The 23,465-nt window shown below is 35.6% G+C and overlaps 1 protein-coding gene across 8 annotated transcripts in view; it reads right to left on the bottom strand.

Annotated features, from left to right (window-relative positions):
- Positions 1-23,465, bottom strand: part of TMEM232 (transmembrane protein 232) — a 178,343-nt gene that overhangs the window by 134,409 nt on the left and 20,469 nt on the right. For 5 of the 8 annotated variants that reach the window (XM_070517613.1, XM_044780089.2, XM_070517617.1 and 2 more), the window contains exons 3-6: positions 10,585-10,696; positions 9,152-9,257; positions 7,671-7,828; positions 1,880-1,979 (exon numbers count right to left, since the gene is read on the bottom strand). In XM_070517613.1, coding sequence (XP_070373714.1) covers positions 1,880-1,979; positions 7,671-7,828; positions 9,152-9,257; positions 10,585-10,696 — 476 coding nt within the window. The remainder of the gene's footprint in view (positions 1-1,879; positions 1,980-7,670; positions 7,829-9,151; positions 9,258-10,584; positions 10,697-23,465) is intronic. The other 3 variants (XM_070517615.1, XM_070517616.1, XM_070517619.1) reach the window with 3 other exon arrangements.

The raw sequence follows: 23,465 nt of genomic DNA, 5'->3' as shown, positions 1-23,465 counted from the left end.
TCCCTTTCAAGACGTTGTTATTGATTTTTAAAAGTATATATTTTAAGTATAGCAGCAGTTATGTCATTCACCATAAGACTATGTGATATTTAAAAGAACCATCTTTGTGCTGTTCTTTTTATAAACTTTTAGAATATTTTTGAGTTTCCATCATCGACACAGTGGAAAATTAGTAACAACCACTCTTCTACTGGATGGCAATATGGTTCAGTAGCAGCTGCTGATGGCCTCAGATAAGAATCAGCCTGTTGCTGAAGATAGATAGCTAGCCTATGTAAGGCTCTACTTAGTATTTGATAAGAGGGCAAAATCTGGGGATTTTATCCTTTTATGAAACAAAGATGTTGGTCTTCTTGGGATATATCCACAATAACAAGCTAATGTGAGAACTTAAGGCTTTGTTCAAATAATTTTTCACAATTTATTTGCTACCATCATCTGAATATGTATGAGTCACTATGCTGAACACTGTGAGGAGTTAAAAAGAGGATTTATAATGTAATGAAGAAATCAAAACAAGAGAAATGATAGACGTGAATTCTTCTTCTGCCAGTCTGTAGCCTCATCCTGGTTTCACACCCTCTCAAAACCTGCAGCAGTGCTGCATGTTGGTTAGTCTCCATAACTCTCCCACCATTACCTTCTATTCCCTCCTCCATAACCTTTTCAATCAATTATCATTCCCTTTCTGGTATCTTGAATCTCTTCATCTCTTATCCTACAACATACTAATCTTCTCTTCTTTTGACCTTGTTTTTCCATCCAAACTATTGACATATTTCTCCTTTTCTTTATAGCTAAGCTTTTTGAAATAGTTTGCCATCTCTGTGTTATACTTAAATTTTCCCTTCATTCTTTGTTTACCTCCAATCTGAATTTTGCTTCCACTTCTCCTTGTCCTTTGGGGATGCTCCGAAGATCAACAATGACTTTCTGATTGTAGAAATCCATCATCACTTTCAGACCTCCTACTATTTCATACTTCTACAGCTCTTGATAATGTGTATTTTCTTGAATGTCATCACTCTTTCCTATCTCCTTTAATTCTCCTTTACTGGAGTCTGTTACTCCAATAATTTCTTAAATGTTTATGTTCCCCACAACTCTATGCTTAGAATTAATTTCTCCCTACCACCACCCCCCACCCCCAGGTTATCTGAGCGATGTTAACATGGATGATTTGATAATCATCCATGTTAATACCCATGAAATATGTCAATCCCAGGCTTCACTCATTTCCCTAGTTCTAAACCGATGTTTCCAACTGCTTACTGGGTATATATACCTGACTGACCTTAAAATTCAACATGTGCAATGTTTCTCCAAAATTCTCTCAGTTTAGAGCACCATTACCTTGACCCTATTAGCCAATATGTAAAATTTAGGATTCCTCCTGAACTCCTCACTTTCCCTTACATATAGCCTAGATCTAACTGATCCAGCGTCTTTAATCTCCTAAACATTTTTCAAAACCATTTTACTCTATCCCATTGCCATTTTAATAGTTCATATATTCAATGCCTTTTGCCTATACTAATGCCATAGCTGACAGACTCCCTGCATCCACTCTCTCCTTCCTCCAGCCCAGCAGCGACACTGCCACTAGCATTACCTTAACAAAAGATGAATTTAACTTCCTTTAAATCCAGAGAGGCAGATACTATTATAGATGAGGAAATTGAGTCACAGACAAGGTTATATGCTTAGTTAAGTAGGAAAGTTAAAAGTAAAATCCATGCAATCTGGCCCAGAAGGAATCCTGCACTTATTACCTTTCATGAAAAATAAAATACAGCTTATGTTCTTTATAGTGATAGTTTGAGCTCCTCAAAATATAACGTAAGACATTTGTAAGTGAAGAAAATAAAAGATAGTCTACCGTATAAATATGGTTGAAGTCTAAGTAAATGTTGTTTAAAACTTTCTAGGTGACCATGCAGGAAATATATAAAAAGTCGTAAAAAGACCAAATAGCCAATCTGTCAAAAGAGAAAGAAAAAAGTATTTTTGTGTTGCATCGATAAATGTTTAAGAACCAAAAGGAAAAATAAACCATTTTGTTACAACATTTGCTTTTGATGAAACAATTTCAAATTCATTTGAGATTACGTGCTTTCAAAATAACTTTAAGACGTTTATATGAAGGTTGAAATACTGGTTCAGCCAAAAAACTTTCATAAGTTATCTCTACATTACATATAATGACCAATACTGAATGCTATTTTATTCTATGTCCTTTAGAACAGTATTTTTCAAATTGCAAGTCATGCCCCTTAAGTGAGTCGTGAAATCAACTGAGAGGGGATTTTTAAATAAACTATAAGAAAAGAGAAAATATCATAAAACACTATGCAATTCCTTGTTTCAGTATATAAATGAGTGTGTATTATGTGTGTGCTGGAATTCAATGCAAAAGATATTTCTTCCTATGAGCCTCAGTCAAAATAGTTTGAAAAACATGGCTTTAGATAGTTTTGGGAAATACTCTGCCTGTGCATAGTATGCTGTACTAAGATCCCCATTCCCTCATGAAAAAAAAACACAACCACACAATGTCATTATTAAGTGAACCCTGTAATATCTTACTTCTGTAAAGTTTAAAATACATGTATAGCTAAAATAGTTTGTTCTACATAGACTACAGAAAATGGAAAATATGAAAAAATATAAGATATACAAGATTTCACAAAAAATGAGGAAAAATCCCACAAACTATAGAAATAAACGGAACACAAGTGCCTAACTTGCTAAATCATAAGATTATGAAGAAGAACCAAATAAATAATAACTACCGCTATATCACTATCAAGACACATGTATACCCAAATCTTCTTAACAATGCAAGGTATTATTAGATCTACACGTAAAAAAAATATTACAACTAAAATCATGATTCTACCAAGTCTAAGTGATTCACCCAAGCTATTAAGCAAATAAGTGACATTACTGGACTTTGCAACTGAGACTGTGTGTATTGCACCAAAAGTCATGACCTTTCTATTATAGCAATGATTTCCAAATATTTTTATCACAAACTTCTACCAGTAAAATAATTCTGAGAAGGCACCATCAATATTCGTAAATGTATCCATAAATTATAAACATGCACCATTTATAGACTTAAAAAGTAAATAAAAATAAAATGTTTATAAGGCATGCCCAAAGGTCTATCTCTTCATACACACCAGTTAGATATAGTACTATGCTTATCTAAGAGATTGAAATTAGATGAGAAGGAAATGGAGACTGACAGACCATTTAAAAGAATATTGCAATATTTCAAGTGAGAATATTAAAGTTAGAAATACCCATTGTTACAGAAAATGAATGAAAAAACAGTCAGAAGGGAACAGTGTAGGATTTTGTAAGGAAGCAGAGATGGATATTGAGAGAAATATTACTGAATGTTCAAAAATTTAATGTGGGACAAAATAGACAAATCCATGAGAAGCATATCAGTTTGACTAATTGCTCTATCGTCCCCCAACTTGGTCATGAGTTTCACCTGACCCAGAAGCTATCCCTAGTTAAAACTAAGCAAGGAAAAATGGTTTTAAAAGCTTTCACTTATAATATTCCGAAAGGCTAGATTTTTACTGAAAAATCTTCTTTTCTATATCTCTAGGGAACTCTGGGACTTTCTTTTCTCATGCCTCCTTTGTGAACATATTCTCTCCGGAGCTTGACAACTGAGGGCTGCCCTCCTAGACTGAAACTCCACTTGGCAATCTCTCTTTCTCTGCTCTCCCATCTTTCCTTCCTTTATTCTTTACTTTCCTTCTTTCCTTCTCTTTCTATCTCTTCTTTTCTTCATTTCTCTGATTCTGTTACCTAACTGAGAAATAGAAATGCTGAATAACATTTATTATGTGTTATATATTTTTTAGAGCATAATTTTTATATTATGGCAAAATATACATAACATAAAAGTTATCATTTTAATTATTTTTACGTGTACACTCAAGTGGCATTAAGTACATTCACAATGTTGTGCAACCATCACTACTATTTCCAGAATTTTTTTAAGTGCTATATTTTAATAGTTGGTTATATGTTCCATCTTCTTCTACAGAACCTTGAAGAGCACTGCTTATATTTCTATATAAAATATATTAAACTATTGCTGCTTGTATGATATTCTCTACGCTTCAGTAAGTAGATTTCAATGTTAAGAAGATTTTACACTCAGAGGTAAATAACAAGGAAAGAATGAACGCAAAATCTGAAAGTAAATAATATTAGGGAATCAGATATTTCTGGCTCTTCCCAACTCTGAGCTGTATACTACTTTATTAAAGATGAACAAAATGGTGCATAGGAAGGTGGATGATGTCTCCGTGGCAATACCCGTCAACATAGCATTCTGTCAAAAAGATCAAGAGGGAGTTTGCCAACTGACTGTCAGGTATATAATGGAAATTCTTCAAAGGCAAGGAGGATAATTGAAATGGCTTCTTGCTTGCAATCAAAGGTACTTATAGACCATGCTTATTGCCACTAGCTAATTTCCACTATCTAGAACAATAAAGAGTAATCTTTAAAATTAGTAAATCTGAGAGTCAATGTAAATGTGTAGCATCATGAGTGAGAGTCCACTGGACTCTAGGTTTCAAAACCTTCTCTGCTCAGACCTTGGGTAATTCATTTAAACTCCCTGTGCCACAGTCATAAAATGGTGGATACTAATAGTGTCTACCTTTTAGGATTGTTGTGAGGATTAAATAAGTTAATGTCTAATACATCTAAAGCACTGATCATTGTGCAAGGCACATAGTTAGTACTAAGTGTTTGCAATTGTTATATGAACCTGTGAAAATTGTCTAAACTTTCAGATGAGAAGATATAGGAATCTTTTAAAACTTAAATGACATGGTGTATATAAATTATAAGCAATGTGTGCAATGGCTAAAACCTTACTTGATAGTCATTTTTATTGCTGGCAGAAATATAAAAGGCAAGAAATGGGAAAAGGTCCCTAAAGGGGATGAGAAGGAAAGAGGAGAAAAGCCAGACGTGCTCTATGTTTTCCCATTCCATTCTTTTTTCATTATAGAAAATATATAGCTAGATATCTATGATTACAGAGATTTTAAAAGATATGTAGATATCTTATCCTTTATGTATATCCATAATGGACAGTTTGGGAAATACAGAAAAAAGAAAGAAACAACAGTCATCATAATCTTACCACCCAAACACAGCCATTGGAAACACCTTATCTCTTTTCCTCCAGTCCTTCTTCCGTACAAAGCCTCAGTTCTTTGCATGTTCAGTTTCTATTATGTGCTGTCTGTATCTTGCCTCATCTCCACTAGTCTTTTATCCTCAAACATGTCAGAGAGGAGCTGGGCTTGACTTTTTTTTCCCCCTTTTTATTTATTTATTTGTTTGTTTATTTTTTAATTGCAGTAGTATTGGATTATAACATTATATAGCTTTCAGATGTACATAGTAAAATATTTCGAATTCTGTGTAGATTACATCATGTTCACCATCCCAAAATTAATTATAGTCCGTCCCCTCACATGTGAGCCTAATCACCCCTTTTGCCCTCCCCACTTCCCCTATGGTAACCACCAATCCAATCTCCATTGCTATGTGTTTGTTTGTCGTTGTTTTCATCTTCTACTTATGAGTGAGATCATACGGTATTTGACTTTCTCCCTCTGACTTATTTCACTCAGCATAATAGCCTCAAGGTCCATCCATGTTGTCACAAATGGCCGGATTTCATCATTTCTTATGGCTGAGTAGTATTCCATTGTGTATAAATACCACATCTTCTTTATCCATTCATCCGTTGACTGGCACCTAGGTTGCTTCCAAGTCTTGACTATTGTGTATAATGCTGCAATGAACATAGAAGCGCAAGTATCTTTATGCCTTTGTGTTTTCAAGTTCTTTGGATAAATACCCAGCAATGGGATAGCTGGATCATATGGTAGATCTATTCTTAATTTTCTGAGAAAACTCCATATTGCTTTCCATAGTGGCTGCACCAGTTTGCACTCCCACCAGCAGTGTACAAGGGTTCCCTTCTCTCCACATCCTCTCCAACATTTGTTGTTTCCTGTCTTGTTAATTATAGCATTTCTGACTGGAGTGAGGTGATACCTCATTGTAGTTTTGATTTGTATTTTCCTGATAGCTAATGATATTGAGCATCTTTTCATATGCCTGTTGGCCATCCGTATATCTTATTTGGAGAAATCTCTGTTCAGATCTTTTGCCCATTTTTTAATTGGGTTGTTGGTTTTTTTGTTGTTGAGATGTATGAGTTCTTTGTATATTTTGGATATTAACCCCTTATCTGATATATGGTTTGCAAATATCTTCTCCCAATCGTTAGGTTGTCTTTTCGTTTTGTTGATGGTTTCCTTCGCTGTGCAGAAGCTTTTTAGTTTGATGTAGTCCCATTTGTTCATTTTTTCTTTTGTTTCCCTTGCCCAATCTGACATGGTACTTGAAAATATGCTGCTAAGACCGATGTCAAGGAGCGTACTGGCTATGTTTTCTTCTAGAAGTTTTACGGTTTTGGGTCTTACATTCAAGTCTTTAACCCATTTTGAGTTGATTTTTGTGCATGGTGTAAGGTAATGGTCTACTTTCATTCTTTTGCATGTGGCTGTCCAGTAGGCTTGACTTTTAAGGACTGAAATATGGTATCTTCCAAAAATGCCCTGACTGACACTCATGAATATTTTCATGCTTGGTTTCAAACAGTTCATAACCAAAACTGAATGAGAAAAAATACATTTTTGCAAATACCATACTTAATTTCAACTGTTATTTTGAAAATAATACCATACTTAATTTCAATTGTATATATATGTGTGTGTGTGCATACATATATATTCTCAAAGAAATACTTCTTCTAGCATTTCTTTTCTTTCTTTGCAATACAACCACTATGTAAGCTAAATTTCTTTGAATAATAACAAATTTTGCAGCAGGCAACCATGATCATCACAGGGAGGGGAACCATATGACTTCCAGGACCTTATAAAACATGAGCTACATGAAGATAGTTTCCCATCCTATGGCTCTAAAACGATACAGAATACTGAGAGAACAACTTGTCTTCTCAAATTGAGCAACTTTTTTTTTCATTTTTTGAGGAAGACTGGCCCTGAACCAACATCTGTGCCCATCTTCTTCCACTTTATATGTGGGACACCTACCACAGCATGGCTTGCCAAGCGGTGCCATGTCCGCATCCAGGATCCGAACCGGTGAACCCTGGGCCACCGAAGCGGAACTTGCAAACTTAACCGCTGCACCACAGGGCCAGCCCAAATTGAGCAACTATTTAGAGTTACACATTGCCATTTTTAAGAGGAAAAGCTTAAAAATCCTTAAATTAGAAAATTTTAAAATCCTTGAAATAGAAAGGAGAAAAACTATACATACTCAGACATAAGTATAAACTTGATTTTTAATTAAATCTTATTTTCTTACATAGTTGGTGAAGCTATATTTTCTCAAACTATCTCCATTTGGATATCAAGCAATAATGTATTCTCCACATTTAGAGAAGACTAGAATAAACCACCCAACAAGAGAATATTTCATAATAAAACCAAATGGCCTGTTTAGATCCTAAAACAGATGTCATGTGGATACACATAGAACATGTAGCAATTAAAACATAAAAATATTTTAAAACATACCTTTGCCAGCTTTATTTCAAGTGAATATAAGTACGTCCTTAGGAATGCATCACAACAGAGTCTATATAAAACTGATTCCGCAACAAAAAATAAGGCAGGCAGATGATCATAATCAAAAGAAGCATGGTCCAGGGAAGCATAAAGCATATCTAAAGCTTCTGAAATATTAAAAAGTAGAAACTCCATAATTTATAAATCATGCTATTTTTCTACATGCTACAATTAAGTCTTGCAATTAACTATTTGCTCAGTCGCCAAGACCAGGCAGGTTTCAAAACAGTTACAAGTTCTTTGACACCCTTCCCAACAAGAGGTGAAGTCTATGCTCCCTTGCCCTTGAACCTGAGCAGGCCTTGTGACTGCTTCAAACAACAGAACATGGCAGAAGTGACACTGCATGACTTCTGAGGGGTGCTTTCTTCCCAGGCATGTCTTATGGAAAAGCAATTCAACAAAAAGTACTCCAAACAGATGTGTCTTTACCTCTCTTGGTGGAAACCAGGCCATGTGAGCACCCCTAATCTAATCACTGACAAGCAAAGGGGAACCGCCATGATTAACTTAGATCAACCACGTTTCAGCCCCGGAGGCTGGGAAGGGCCAGGACTGTTCTGAATCACGTGACTCTGCAGTCTTCACTGCCGTTAAACTGAGGTTTAAGTGACAAAGAGCAGGTAGCTGTTGGTTGCTGGCAAGGCAAAAGTGTTTATTTCAATATCATTTAAACATTTAATAGAGGTCAGGCCATGGACGGCACTGCGATGAAGTGCCATAAAGGCAAGTTAAATACAAAATCCTTCTTACTCTTCCTATTGCTTGAAAACTCCCAGATAGCACTACAAAACCCAATTTACATGGGGAAATGCTTTGTGACCTCATATGGTTAACATTCTAAAACTCATTTTAAAAGGTACACACATATAACTTAGGACAACGAGAGAAGGAATTTTACCTCCTTAAAAATAATGCTTTTTAATTTCTTTTTTAGATTGGTTGAGGGTGGTGGTTTGATAGAAGACACATAAATGAGAAGTGATCAAAGAAAGGTAATGAGTAAAACGGCTGTTTAAAATAAGTGAAAAACAAATGGCCATTTGGTTAATGTTTCATGAGTAAGAATTATAAAATGCAGAAACAAGTTTCTCTAAAGTATAGTGCCTATTGTAATTGAAAATCACTAAACGACATTTTATATTACTTTTTAATTTGTTCCTAATTTTAGAGAAAAGCAATAAAGATGATGCTGAGCAAAAGTTTTTAAAACAATTTTGTAATTAAAAAGTCGAGCAGTCAAATTCATAAATTCAAAATTACAAAAGGGACTTTCATAATGAAACATTATCAGGTATTTCAATAGAGAAAGGCAATATTTCCTTGGCTCCTGCACAATTTCTACATATTTAAAGGTCTCAAATTATGCCTTCACTGCTAATCTAGAAAACACATAAGGTAACTAAGAAGACCTTAGTTAGAGCACATACCGTCTTGGATTTCTCCTTTGCACTGAGCCAGATATACCACTTCAGTCCATGCTGTAGGAAGATGAACTTGCCTCCCAGCGCCTAAGGTTCTGAGACCCAATTTTCTCTGTTATGGGGAAGCATGAAAGAGACAAACCAAAATATGCAGCTTTTAAAAAATCAATTAATTAATTAATTTAGATTATCCCTTAGTTACATTCTGGAAGTCATTCTATGAGGCTGATGCTCTGTGGCCAGAGTTGTAGAACACTTTATAGTTTTGCTTTTATTATTTTTATTTTTTGACATTTTACGTAAACTGTATTAGTTAAAATGTAGAGAATGTTTGTCAATAGTCTGAGTAATATCATTAGTTATTTGCTGAAAATAATTCTCACTCTTTACTTTCTAGGGATTACTTCTATCCCATTTCCAAAAGAATGCATCTCTGATATTAGAAGGAAAAGTATATTAAAGAAATGTGATTCAACAGAAATTAATTTGATGCCAATTTGCTGGAAAACTCTGGCTCCTTCACTGTGGATGGACTAAAGATAAAGCAGACAGAGGTATCAAGATTGCCCCCCTTCTCTTAATGTGACCACTCCTGGGGCTGCCCAAGGGAGAAGTTGGCCAATCGGAGAGAAGCTCATTGATGAATCTAATTTCTAGTACCTTTCAAAAGTACACTTTCTGGTACACTTATCAAGAGTATATTCATTTTTCTAATCAAATTTTATCATTTTTTTTTCAAATTTTTAAATATATGGGCAATCATGAAACAAAATACTGGGAAGTAACAACGACCACAACAAAAAAGATGGCTTAATTTATGCCCTGGTTTTGTGCAACTTTTATTTCATGAATTATTCGGTATTAAAGCAAAATTATATGTATATTATTTCTCTGCCAAACTTAAATGGGGTCTAATGTAGGAAAGGCAAAACAAGGACTTATTTCACTTCCTGTTGTGCTTTGATATGTCTTTAAAAATTTGGGAATTAATGGTATACTCTTAAAGAACTTGTTTTTACAAGTTAAGTGAATAGTTTGTTAAAGAACAGAGTACTTTGTACATGTATAATAAAGATTTAGGAAATTTTTTTTCCTCTTTGGGACACATCATATCCTAGTAAACTTTTAAGGAAAAAGTAGAATTTTCATAATCAAAAATTTATTTGTCAACCTTTGATTTTGCTGCGGGCTCTCAGGCTAGTGTTGACAGATATATTTTCTAATGATTTACGGAGATTCTTCATCCAAAAAGCCATTTGACACTGAATTATTTGGTTATAAGCTTTAACTTTAATTTGCATTAATATTTTTAACTATGCTTTCTTATAATTAAAGAAAGCTGTATTCTTATTTTTTATTTCAATATCTTAGAACATATAATCACCCACCAACTAGAAGAGAAAGTCCACATACTAAGTAATCAAATAGTGTGCCATTACCTTACATCTGAGAATGTTTTTTCTAGCTTGTTCCAAAATTTCTTCCTTCTCTTTTGGATTTTTTGTTTGGTTGAATCTCCTGATGAATTCTTTTGTGACTGAAAATAATGGCCTAAACAAACAAAAAAAATCAATAATTATAGCTATCAGTTCCAACTTTTAATTAATCAACTTCCAGTGGTTAAGTGTAACTATTTCCTAAACAAGTACTTTACCTTAATAAGAATGTTTCTCACACACACACACACAATCAGTAAAATAAAAAATATATGTACAGGCCTCCTAGATTGATCTTATCATATCCTTGGATTGAGAAACATAATTCTTACGATGTCAAAGAATTTCGTAGCCACTGAAAAAGTTTCTAAAATGGTTGCCAGAAGTCTTGTTGGTGTAGGCCTTCTTCACAGGTAAAATCCAGCACAGCTTCAGTTATGTTGAAGACTGATTTATCTCCTCACATAAATCAGTGTTGGTTCAACTTAAGCTAAGCCTTTACTCCCTCCATGCAAGTAGAATCAGTCCAACTGTGGCTGGAGTAAAGTGAGCAGGGGAGGAAAGATGTATGTTGTAAGGTCAGAGAGGTGACAAGTCGCCAGATTAACTCTGGATGAGATGGGAGGCTATTGCAGGGCTTTGATAAGAAGAGTGGCATGATTCAATTTACGTTTTAACAGAATCATTTGGATGTTGCATTGAGAGCTGGAGTGTGGGGAAATGGGATGTTGCAAGAGAGGGAGCACATGTATGCTTAGGTGAGAGTAATGGTGACTTGGATCAGGATTATAGTAATGTAAGTAAAGAGAACAGTTTGGATAATGGATATATTTTGACATTATCTCCAACCAGACTTCCCAATGATTTAGAAATTAGGCATGAGAGAAAAAAAGGAGTCATGATTGAACTGAGTAACTAGAAGGATGGAATTGCTATTTACTGACATGGGAAAGACTGCCACAGGAGCAGATTTAGGGTAAGGTTAGAGAATAAGTTCAGTATTGGACATGTTAAGTTTGAGATGACCATGGGCATCCAAGTGGAGACATAGAGTAGGCAGTTGGATATATGAGTTTGAATTTCAGGAGAAAATTTCAGGCTAGATACATCAATTTTTGATTGATTACTACATATATGGTATTTAAAGTCTTGTGAACTGAAAAGATCCCATGGGGAAAGTGTAGAGAGAGTAGACAAGTATTTCAAAGAGAAACAAGAAAAATAAGTTGAAGGTGTATGCAAGACAATGAGTAGAGTGATTATAATGATGTACCACAGAATTTATGACGCATGTGGGATCAAAAGAGACCTCAGAGGAATAGTGAATAGGTAGTAGAATTAATGAGTTGTTTATTTGTGTGTCAAATAATTGTTGGAGTCATGCCATTAGAAAGAGTGATCTGCAAGAATAAAACACATTTTTAACAACTTACTATATTCATAATGTACTAAATTAGTTGTTCTGTGGGATACGGGGGAAAAAAAGAATAAAAATCAGATTTTTCCCCTGAGTAACTCAGAGTCCTACTGGGGAGACAGATGTATGCAAATGTAATGACAGTACCACATGATCACAGGATAAGCAGAGGTAATGTCATGGTGCCCTGAAAACTAGAACCAAACATAGACATCCCAGTGAACAATGATTAATGAAATAGCCAACTCTTAAACTGCCATCCTAAAATGGGCATTTATTCAGTAAGCTTTTATTGACTATCTCCCATATATCAGACACTAAGCTTAAAACTGGGGATACAATGGTAAAATAAACAAACAACCCCGCCCTCATGGAGCTTATAATAAAATAGAGGAAGAGTTGAGGTGTTACAACTCAGAAAGTCTGCTAGAATTGGGCATTTTGAAATGATTGACTTCATTCTTGATATCCTGTTCTCATTGTACTCTTGCTCTTGGAGATATCTGATTAGATAGATAGGGTGAAGGTTGGTTGAAAATTCTTTCTCAATAGTCACCTAGGATGACGTATCTTTGATCTACATGGACCTACTCTGCATGAAGAGTACAAAATAGCTTTAATCTTCCCATTTGTACCAAGTGCTAAGGGAATTATAAGAAAGTACCCCCTTTATCCATTTCATGTTTTATAAATTTCATTAGAAATTAGGTTTTTAAAAATATTAACATAACAGTGCTGTTTATAACAAACAAAACATACAGAGATGCGTGAAGAAAAAGTTAAGAGATTGCCTCCCAACACTACTGCCTCCAATTCTACCCATCAGAAATAGCCAAGACTAATGGTTTAGTGTGAGTCCTTGCATATCTTTCTCAATGCTCACAAACATTGACCAACCTATACACACTATTTTAATAAATGGAACCACATATACAACACTGCAGCATGCTTTCTTCATTAAATTTATCAGATATTCCTCAAGTTCAATTGATACTAATATGCAGTAACATGGATGTACAAATGTATCAATTCTTTTATTGACTGATATTTCCCATTACTTCTTGTATTGGCATTTCATTACTTCATGTATAATTTTTGCCACACTAACTGATGCTGTAATTTAAAAAAAAGTTCTTGCACTTCTTGTACATGGGGCCAACAGTAAACAAGTGCACACTATTCCAATTTATCAATCTCCACACTATATCGATAGTTAAATATTTTGATTACCACCTCTGCTTATAAATATATTTATATAAAGACATCATAAGAGAATTAAAAGCAAAACTTTGAGTGGTAGGACATATTTTCAACACATATAACTGACAAAGTGTTCATATCTAGAATACATAAGGAACTCCCAAACAATAGAAACATGGAGAAGAGGTTTAAACAGGTAATTCACAAAAGAAGAAATGCAGTTGGGCAATAAATATGTGAAATTATTATTAACATCATAAATAGGGAAATCTAAATTAAAACCACAATGAGATGCTACTCCACACCCACCAGAATGACTAACATTTAAAAGAGGATGTGGAGTTACCAGAATTCTCTCATGCTTCTTGCAGTAGTGTAAATTGGTACAACCACCTTGGTAATCAACTGAGTGTTACCTGCCAAGACTGAAGAGAGACATACCCACTGACTTAGCAATCCCAGTGCTTAATATATACCCAATAGAGATGTGTGCACCTGTACACCAGGGGACATGTACAGAATGCTCAAATCAACACTTTTCATAAGAGCTAACATCTGGAATCAAACCAATTCTCCATCTCATGGACCAAAAAGTGGGCTATGTCTGTGAATAAAGGTTGAACAAAACATTCTCTCCTTTCCAACGGACAAATTTAAACTTGGGTTAATTTTCTAGTTCTATTCCCCTGAAAACCTAGCAAAAGTGGATGTCATCTGTGTTATTGGAGCCATTACTTAGTAAAAATGACCTGATTGGTACACTACATCTGGACTAGGCGGGCTATGAGTGAACTATAAATACCTGATGAAGAGAGCCTTTGGGCTTCCCAGAGTGCACGTTCTTTGAAGGAACCCATAAATCTGTTTTTAAAAAAGTCAGTGGTTTCACTTTGGGACAGCCTGTGTATCTACTGCACGAGCTCTCTGAGTCTTATGTCCTCACATGATCAATCATTTGGACGGGCTAAAGAAGACTAGCTCCTAGTCTTCACACACTATCTTATGTTGTGTGGGCTGCTATAAGAACTCTCTCAGGAGGTAAACAGTTGCCACTCTGCTGGCGTGTTGAGTTTCCTGTGCTGTATCCTGCTAAATGATGTCGTCAATGGTGAGTGCAGCCTATCATAATCATATGAGTCTGTCTCGTTGAGCCTAAGAAGACCCAAGAGTGGGTATTCAGTGTTAAGGAAATAAAAATAAACAAGCTGCAGCTATACGGGCAACAAGGATGATCTCACAAACATACTATTACTCCAGACACACAAGAATACACGCTATAATATTCCATTGATATAAAGCATAAAACTGTAAAGAAAGCCAAAGGAAAGGTAGGCGAGTGCAGAATGTTATCAGGGAAAGAAGGGGATCTTTTTGGAAGGAGTTACAAAAGAGACTTCTGAAAATGATTTACTTCTTCACCTGGTGCGTACACAAGTGTTTGCTCTATAATAATTTTTAAGCTTTATATTTATTTTTATATACTCTTCCATCTGTGTGTTAACATTTTACAAAAAAAGCTTTTAAACATTAATGGCAAGATCTAAGAGTATATGTACTTTTAATTATAACACATTATTTAAAAATATTTTTAGGGGCCAGCCTGGTGGCGTAGTGGTTAAGTTCACACACTCTGCTTTGGCAGCCCAGGGTTAATGGGTTTGGATCCCAGGCACAGACCTTCACACCACTCATCAAGTCACGCTGTGGCGGCATCCCACATACAAAAATGGAGAAAGATTGGCATAGATGTTAGTTCAAGGCTAATATCTTCCTCACATACACACAAAAAATTTAACATTCTAGTCATTCATATTCATAGTAGTAAAGCATGAAAATTCCCATTTTCCACATCCTCACCAGAACAAGATGATATCAGTTGTTTTAATTATTGCCAATTTAATTGATGAAAATAGTATTTCCCTGCGGTTTAAAGTTTGTATTTCCCTATTAGTATTATTGAGCATCTTTTCCTGTAAGAATGACTTTACATTCATTCTTACATTTTCTGTTCTGTGACGTGCATGTTTATATATTTTGTTCATTTTTTTTCTTTATTAGGATTTTTGTCTTTTTTCTATCAACTCGAGGCAATATTGTACAGTGGTCAAGGGCACAGTCCCAGGAGGTTAAGTGCACAGGCCAGACTGCCTGGGGTTTGAATCTCACTCTGTCCCTTACTAGATCTGTCACCTTAAGTGGTTTATTTAACCTATCTGTGCCTTAATGTCTCTGTCTGCAAAACGGAAAAATAAATATACATCTTTTGTGGGTTGTTTTGAAAGTTAAGTGAAATAATATATGTGTTGTACTTAGAAGAATAACGGGCACATGCTAAATACTCAATGATAACTGGCATGATTATCATATTAAAATTTTGCAGGTACTTTTATGTCAGTATAATATTTGGGTTTTTTCATTGTTATGCTAACTTTGGCCATATATTAAAATTTCATACAGTCACACACCGAATAATGACGTTTCGGTCAATGAGAGACCACGTATACGAGGGCAGCACTGTAAGATTAGTACCATATAGCCTGGGTATGTAGTAGACTATACCATCTATTCACTACTGGAAGGGAGGAAGAAATTTTCCTCTACCCTTCCTGGTAAATTGACATAAGATAGATTAACAGGAGAAAAGAAAACAAAAGTTTAATAACACATATACATAGGAGAAAGCCAGGAAAACTGAGTAAATTGCTAAAATGACCAAAGCCTTCACCTTTAATACCATTCTGAGCTAAAGACGAAAGAAGATGTTGGGCGTGGGGAGAGTTAGGGACTTCAAAGGGAAGGAAGGCGATTCAGAGGCAGGTGAAAAGGAGCAAAAGTTTAGAAAACAAGTGTTTCTTTGGCCACATAGAAACAGAACACAGAGGGGAGCCCTTCAAATGGGTTTTTCTAGGTTCCTCCCTGTTCTACCAACTAGTTCATGTTATGCTAAGGTGATAGCTCACTTCTGAGAGGCTTTTTTAATCTGAATTCTTCTATGCAGTTAAGGAGGAGGTAACAAGAAAAACTTTCTGAGTCTTTTGTTTCTTAAAAATAATCCTCAGTACATTCTATGATGTTCAGACAACAATGAAATAACTCGACACATTTCTCAGAATGTCCCCATGGTCAAGCAACACATGACTGCCTTTATATATGATTCCATTTTCCTTCATTATTTCTGGGTTTCTTGTTTAGATGATGTCCCTGACCCAAATCATATACAAATAGACACCTATATTTTCTTATAATAATTTTTTATATTTATAATCTATTTGCCATTTACTGTTGAAAATGTTGAGAAATATGATTCTAACTTGTTTTTTTACTTCAGATAGGCTGCTCATAGTGACTTCCATCCAAGAGTATGGAAAGGCGGGGAAGAAGAGTAACTTTACAGTGGAGAAACCTGACAAACTGCCTCAGCCAGGTGATCAAAGTCAACATCCACAATGATAAATTGTGCTGATTGTATGTACCCTTGATATAATGTGATGAGAATGGTACTTAACCTCTGAGGTCTTTCTCATATACAAAAAAAATCCGTAACCCTAGTTATGGATCATGAGGAAAACATCAGAAAAATTCTAATAGAGAAACATTCTACAAAATGCCTGACCAGTACTCCTCAAAACTGTCAAGGTTGTCATAAATAAGGAAAGTCTGAGGAACTGTCACAGCCAAGAAGAGTTGAAGGAGACATGACAACAAAACTTAATGTTGTATCCTATATAGGATCCTGGAACAGAAAAAAGGCATCAGGGAAAAACTAGGAAAATCTGAATAATGGATGAACTTTAGTTAATAATAATGTATCTTTATGGTTCAATATTGTGACAAATGTACCATACTAATGTAAGATGTTAATAATAGGAGAAACTGAATGCGGGGTATATGGGAACTCTCTGTACTATCTTCTTATATATCTAAAGCTATTCAAACAATAACAATACCTAAAACTGTTCAAAACTATCATCTAAAGCTGTTCTAAACAGTATTATATCTAAAACTGTTCTAAACAATAAAGTGTACTTTAAAAAAAGAAGTGTTGACAGATAAGGAATGGAAAGTGAACAAAAATCACTTTGAAATAAAGTCATTTGTTACTTCATTCTGTATTAATTGAGCACCTGCTGTGAGTCAAGCACTCTTCTAGGCAAGAAGACACAAAACAAAAGTCAATCAAAAACTGATGCGCAGTCACTTGCCTCACAGATGGTATACTCTGTTGGGGGAGAACAGATATACAATAAACAAGAAAACAAATAAATGAACAAGATGATTCCTGTGAACGGTAAGTGACGTGAAGATATAACCAGAGTGGTGTAGAACAGAGTAGCAGGGAAGGGGATCCTTTATGTTAGACGATCAGGGAAGATGCTGAGGGAGAGACATTTGAGCTGAGATGAGAAGGAGACCAACAAGGCAAGAGTCAGAGACAAAGGAGAGGCTGATGATAGGTCAGGAAGACAGCCAGGGACTAGATCTCCAGGAGTTTGGACCACGGGGTAGAGTTTGATTTTCACTCTAGATGTAATGGGAAGACACTACAGAGTTTAAATTAGAGCACAACAAAATTTCACTCGCATTCTTAAGAGATCACTGAGGCTGTTTTTCAGAGAGCAGAAGGGGGACACTGGCCAGGAGGCTGTTGCAGAATGGCAGGAACTAGATGATGATGACTTGGTGGAGGGAGGCAGAGGATGGTACTAATGGAGATGAAGAAACTCCCTAGGTCACACAATTACAAAGGGCCAAGAACTCATCTCAGATCTGACTCTAAAGCCTACGAAAATCTTCTCCATAACTTAGTATTAGTGTATCTGTCTTAGATTCCTTGCTTTAAGCTGATTTTCTTAAGTTTTTCCTTACTGCTGTATACACAATTTGCTTAGTGAACACCTGGTGATTGCCTTATAAATACTAAAATGTACTTTCTCTGTTTTACAAAAAGGAAAAGGAGGATCAGAGTGGTTAAGTATCAAACTCAAGGTCATTGATTTAAAAGAGAACAGAGCCAATATTTGAAATAAACTGTCTGACCCAGTCTTTGCAGTTAGCTCTTTTTAGAAGATGCCTCAGAATGTTTTACCGTATAAGAATGTCAAACGCATTCCTCTTAATAAAATAGTAGTCAATGCAGTTTAAGCAGATTTTTCCCTCTACCAACCACAGACACCCCCAAACATATACATACACACACAATATCCAGGATTTCAAATACAAATTTTAAAATATATTTTCTCAAATTAGGTATTTTATCTTAGCTTTTTCATAGGCTTTGAGGAAAATGCATTTACATCATTTTATTTCTAAAGCAAAATAAAGCCTCACGATAAAAATAATATCTAACTCAATTTCTATGCTTAGAATATGTTTTATAATTAATTTTAGTTTTGTCAATTATTTTTCAACATGGATCACGGCCTGTGCTGAATCATTGAAAATATGGAAATCTAGTGCTTTTTAGCTTTCTGTACAGATATTGAGTCTCTTAATTGGTCTCCTGTAGCTCATGTCAATAAATATTTAATGGGAAGTAGATATAGCTATTTTAACCATTTCTAGTCCATCACAAGTAAATTGAGATTACTATACAAATTAACACATTTAATGATACATAAAATATTTAATAAGAAGCACAAGGACACTTTAAAGAGTAAATACAGACATTTGAAAAGAAAATATACTTTAGCTTCACACATTCCAATTTCTTCAAAATATCAAAGGATCTTACAAAGAAAAATGTGATCTACTGTCAGTGTGTAAGTGCAGTCCTGTGGAACAGGTGGTGAATAAAGAGCATCATTCTAATTTTACATATAAAGAAAATATTCTGAAGTCTCCTGATTGTATGGATACCCAATCCAAACTGACCCTTTACTTAGATTATCTGTGAATTCAGAAGTTTCTTTTAGCTGACAATTCATTTGTTCAGTAAGTATTTAAGGAAAACCTCCTATACATAAGATATTTTGCTAGATACAGTGAGGGTTAGAAGAGGAACCAGGCTTGGCCTCAGGAAGTTCCCAATCTAGGAGGGAAGTGAGACACATCACTAATGATGTAACATCAAGGAGACATACTGAAAAAAGGAGATAAAATTCCGTGGGAGTTCAGTAGTAGAGATCATGATTCCAACACTTCCTAGTCCTACACTATTTGCTTAATCATTTAATCTGTGTGAGCTATAATTTTCCATCTGTGGAAATGAGGTCAAAATCTTGTAGAATTTTGAAAAGCATTAAACCAGAACACACAGTCTAGTTCTGGCACATAGTCAACGCTGGATAACTGCTAGGTATAAGCATTACTGTTTGGGGTTAAAGATTCAGAAGAAGCTTCTTTGCAGTAATGGCACTTGAGCTGTACCTTGAAGGATAGACAGGAACTGGAATGTGACAAAATAGCAGTTGTCCTTTCAAAATCCTTTCTCTGTTTCTTCTTAGGCAAATGATCACCCAGCTATATTTCCCAGTCTTTCTGGCAGCTGGATATAGCCACATGGCCAAGCCACTGGGGTGTGAGCAGATGTAATATATGCAGATTTCAGGTCACCTCTAACTTAAAGACTTGCTACTTTCCCTAGAATGCTATTTATTCTCCTTCCAGGGGACTAGAACACAAACACAGTGATGAATCAGCTTTGATTAGGCAGAAGAGCACAATACCCTATGAGATAATGAGGGTCCTGAGTTTCCTACTGACCCCGAAAGCGGAGCTGTCCTATCAGCCTAGACCCATTCATACATCAGATAAATACGCTTCTTCTATCCTACTTAAGCCACTGAATTAGAGGCCTCTTTTATAGTTGCTTCAAATTTACCCTAACTAATACAAATAGGAACAAAGGGGAAAAAAATGATGAACTTTAACCTAACATAGAGTGATTGAATGCTTAAAATCAAGATAGGAAATGAATATGGAAATGCTAGGTTGAGGACAAACACAAATGGCATTGAATGGTGATCTATGGCAGAGACTTATAACTGTCTACATCAGTGTTATTCTCTTCCTACTAAAAGATTCTTTCTTGCAGTTAGGTATGCCCAAATGTCTAAGCTTCAGCTAGTAAAATGTAAGTAAAATTCAGATAGTAGTTTTGGGAAGTCTCCTGAAAAAGGGCACAAACCCTTTGTCTGCCTTTCCTCTATCTGCTACATGAAATATGACTGTGATAGCTGGAGCTTCAGCAGCCATGATGGACCATGAGATGGCCTAAGTGTAAGCCATGTGCAGCAGAGCAGCTACTAGGAAGGAACTTGCTCCCAGATCACCATATCAGTTCTGAACTGACTACATTCAGAGAAATAAACTTCTATTCTGTTTAAGTGTGATTGGTATTTTAGATTTTCTTAAAGTGGGCACTAATTCTATACTATACATAGAGTTTTGAGTTATATTTGATAAATTTTAAGAGGGAATTATTTTGCAGAGGAGCAATGAGATTACTGCTGTACTTTTAGATGACTAAATTGAAAGTCACGTTGAAAGGTTTGGAGTGAGGAGTGACTGCTGGAAAACAGTTGGACAATTATTCCAACAAATTCAGGTAAGAAGTAATAACTGAACTGCAGTTTGGACAATAAAACGAGGAAGAGTAAATGAATGTGAGAGATTAGGTGGAGACTAAATCGATAGGACTTGATGACTAATAGTATATGAGAAAAGAAATTGTGAGGGTGGACATACAGATAATCTCCAGGTTTTGAGACTTCATGATTAGTTCTAGAGAGCTGACATCAAGAAAAATTAGACGGAGGAATCTGGGCAGATGATCTGTGCCATTCTGGACAACTGACTATGATTTACCTGTGAGACATCCAAGTGGAGAGGTCTATAATCCAAATAGACTCGTGAGGCGGGCATTAGGAAGTGAATAAGATATGGAAATAAAGATTTCAGATTCACCTACATATTAGTGATCCTCAAAGCTATGAAATTTCAAGAGGAAGAGTACTGAGAAAAAAGAGTCAAGGGAGATCTTTGGACAAATGCCACAGTTAGGAGAGAAGAAGGAAAGACGAAACAGTAAGCATGATAGGAGATTCAGGAAAGTACTACAATGGAATTCAAATCTGTGTACAATTTGTGGTGTAAACTCCTCTCTGAGAATTGTTGATTCCTCATAGTCCCTGCTGGACCAGTGGCTCTAACCACTGTATTAGTACCATATGATGCCACCCTCCTGACCGTAGCTGATTGGGTCACAATAGGCATCGGACTCAAGGTGGGCCAACCCTATCCTCTCCCAAGGGATTTTACATAATTATCTGATACTTTAATTCATTGTTATTAGAGTTGAAAGGTCCTGTAGAGCCAAGAGGTGGCTTTTGCTGAGAGATCATTCAGGACAACAAAGCACCCCAAAGCAGAAAGCTACTTGTTCACCATTGTAGCCCCCAATCAGTACTTGATTTACTAACACACAGCCAGATTTCCTACCCTTTTAGAGTTCATAGTCTAGTGTAGATGAAGACTATATCTGCCAAGTTGACCATTTTATCTCCAGTACCAATTAGAGAAGACAGTGAATACTGAATGAATGAATGAGGCCTAGCTAGACTTTCTGCCCTCAGGTTCCACAAGACAACCCAAACCCTTCCATTACATTTTTCCTTTCTTGAGTTAATTTTAAATGTGTGCCTGTTTCAGGCAAACATGCAATCCTAGAATAGATTGAAGATGAAAACCATGACCAAAAATTCACATCTGCAGAGATATCAAGACCAAGGACAAAGAGATCATTAGAGTTAATGTTTAGAAAGTCAGTGGAGATCTTTAAGAGAGTAGTTTCACTCGTGCATCATTGATACAGAGTTGAGGTTAGGGATAAGAAAAATCTGATGTCTGAAAACATTCCCCAAAATGAAAGCATACAGAGCTTGCAAGGTCTTCATGATCAGCGCCTACATTGGCCATAAACATTGAGCAGAGTCTCAGATGCACCTGATGCCTGCGTGACCTTCATAGCCCAAACTGAGCTGCCCATCCCCTCCCACATTTGGAGTAACCACATACAACCTGGAAGTATGGATGAGTTAGCATCTATGGGCAGACAGTGGTGTAAGCCCAAGTATAAGAGGACTGTGGTTTCCAAGGTCTTACAAGGCCTTACACACTTTGTACAGATATTCCTATCAGTAGTTACTGATCTCTCATTTGGGATAATACATCTTAAAGGAAGATACATTGCAATATATAATTGAATGTGTTCATGCTCTTAATGGCCATCCAGCTCCTAAGTTACCACATTTTGGTTAAATCGTCTGTAACCAACCCCAAATGCTAGAAGTATAGATGTCTCAGGATAAAATTAATAGACTTGATTGCAAGGTCTTAACCATTACAATTTCACTTAAAGGCTTATAATAGTTCAGATAAATGAAAAACGAACACTATAGATCAAATAAACAAATGATCACAATATAAATGTAAGTCTAAAAAAGTTTCCTTTTGCTTTGCCAGCACACATTTAGAGCCCACACTACAGACCTATATTGTATTGTAAATGTATATAGATCTAAATCAATAATATTATATAGGCATGTACATATAATGCTTTAAAATATTTAGAGCATATATCTCCAGAACAAATTTTACTAAATATAAACATGTCAAAAACATTAATAAAAAGGAAACATTTCAGGCTTATTAACATTTCAGGAAGCTTTGAAGACTAAAGCCTCTCAGATATAAAAAGTACTCAAGCAGCTTCTATGAGAAAGAAAGAAAATAATCTAATAGCTTAACTAAATCCTCCTAATATAAGACTCTTTATATATTCTCTTTAATTTTTTTCAGTCTGCTAAAGTAAATGTGTATATTTGATCTAAGTCTTCAAAATCTTTTCATCTTTTCCATCTCTGAGATGAAGTAGAAAAAGCCAAACATACTATACAAAGTAAAATAATTTTAGTTATAAAAGAAAACAGTGACAAAACAGTATACTCTGAACCAGTAATCCATTGAAAGATTGGGTAATTTTCTCTTTGTCCAGAAATGTGCGAACTTCAGTACCTCACCTGAAGAATTTACTTGAAGCCCTATATGTGTCTCTAATAGAACCCACACTAAGCCTGCAAAACCCATGTTTCTAAGGAAAAATAAGTGAAGCAAATACAGCATGAGACCTATGACAATTCACACAACACCTAAGAAGAAAAACAAAGGTGACGTTCCCTTGTACAGGATAGCTCTCTGCTTCATCTCAAACAGCTGATGCCAGGGACAGACTCTGGTTTCCCTTGATATAAGGGGCCACGGAGACAAG

The sequence above is a fragment of the Equus asinus genome, chromosome 9 (assembly GCF_041296235.1).
Source record: "Equus asinus isolate D_3611 breed Donkey chromosome 9, EquAss-T2T_v2, whole genome shotgun sequence".
Taxonomy (NCBI): domain Eukaryota; kingdom Metazoa; phylum Chordata; class Mammalia; order Perissodactyla; family Equidae; genus Equus; species Equus asinus.
The sequence above is the reverse complement of the archived record's forward strand: the minus strand, read 5'-3'. Positions and strand labels throughout refer to the sequence as shown.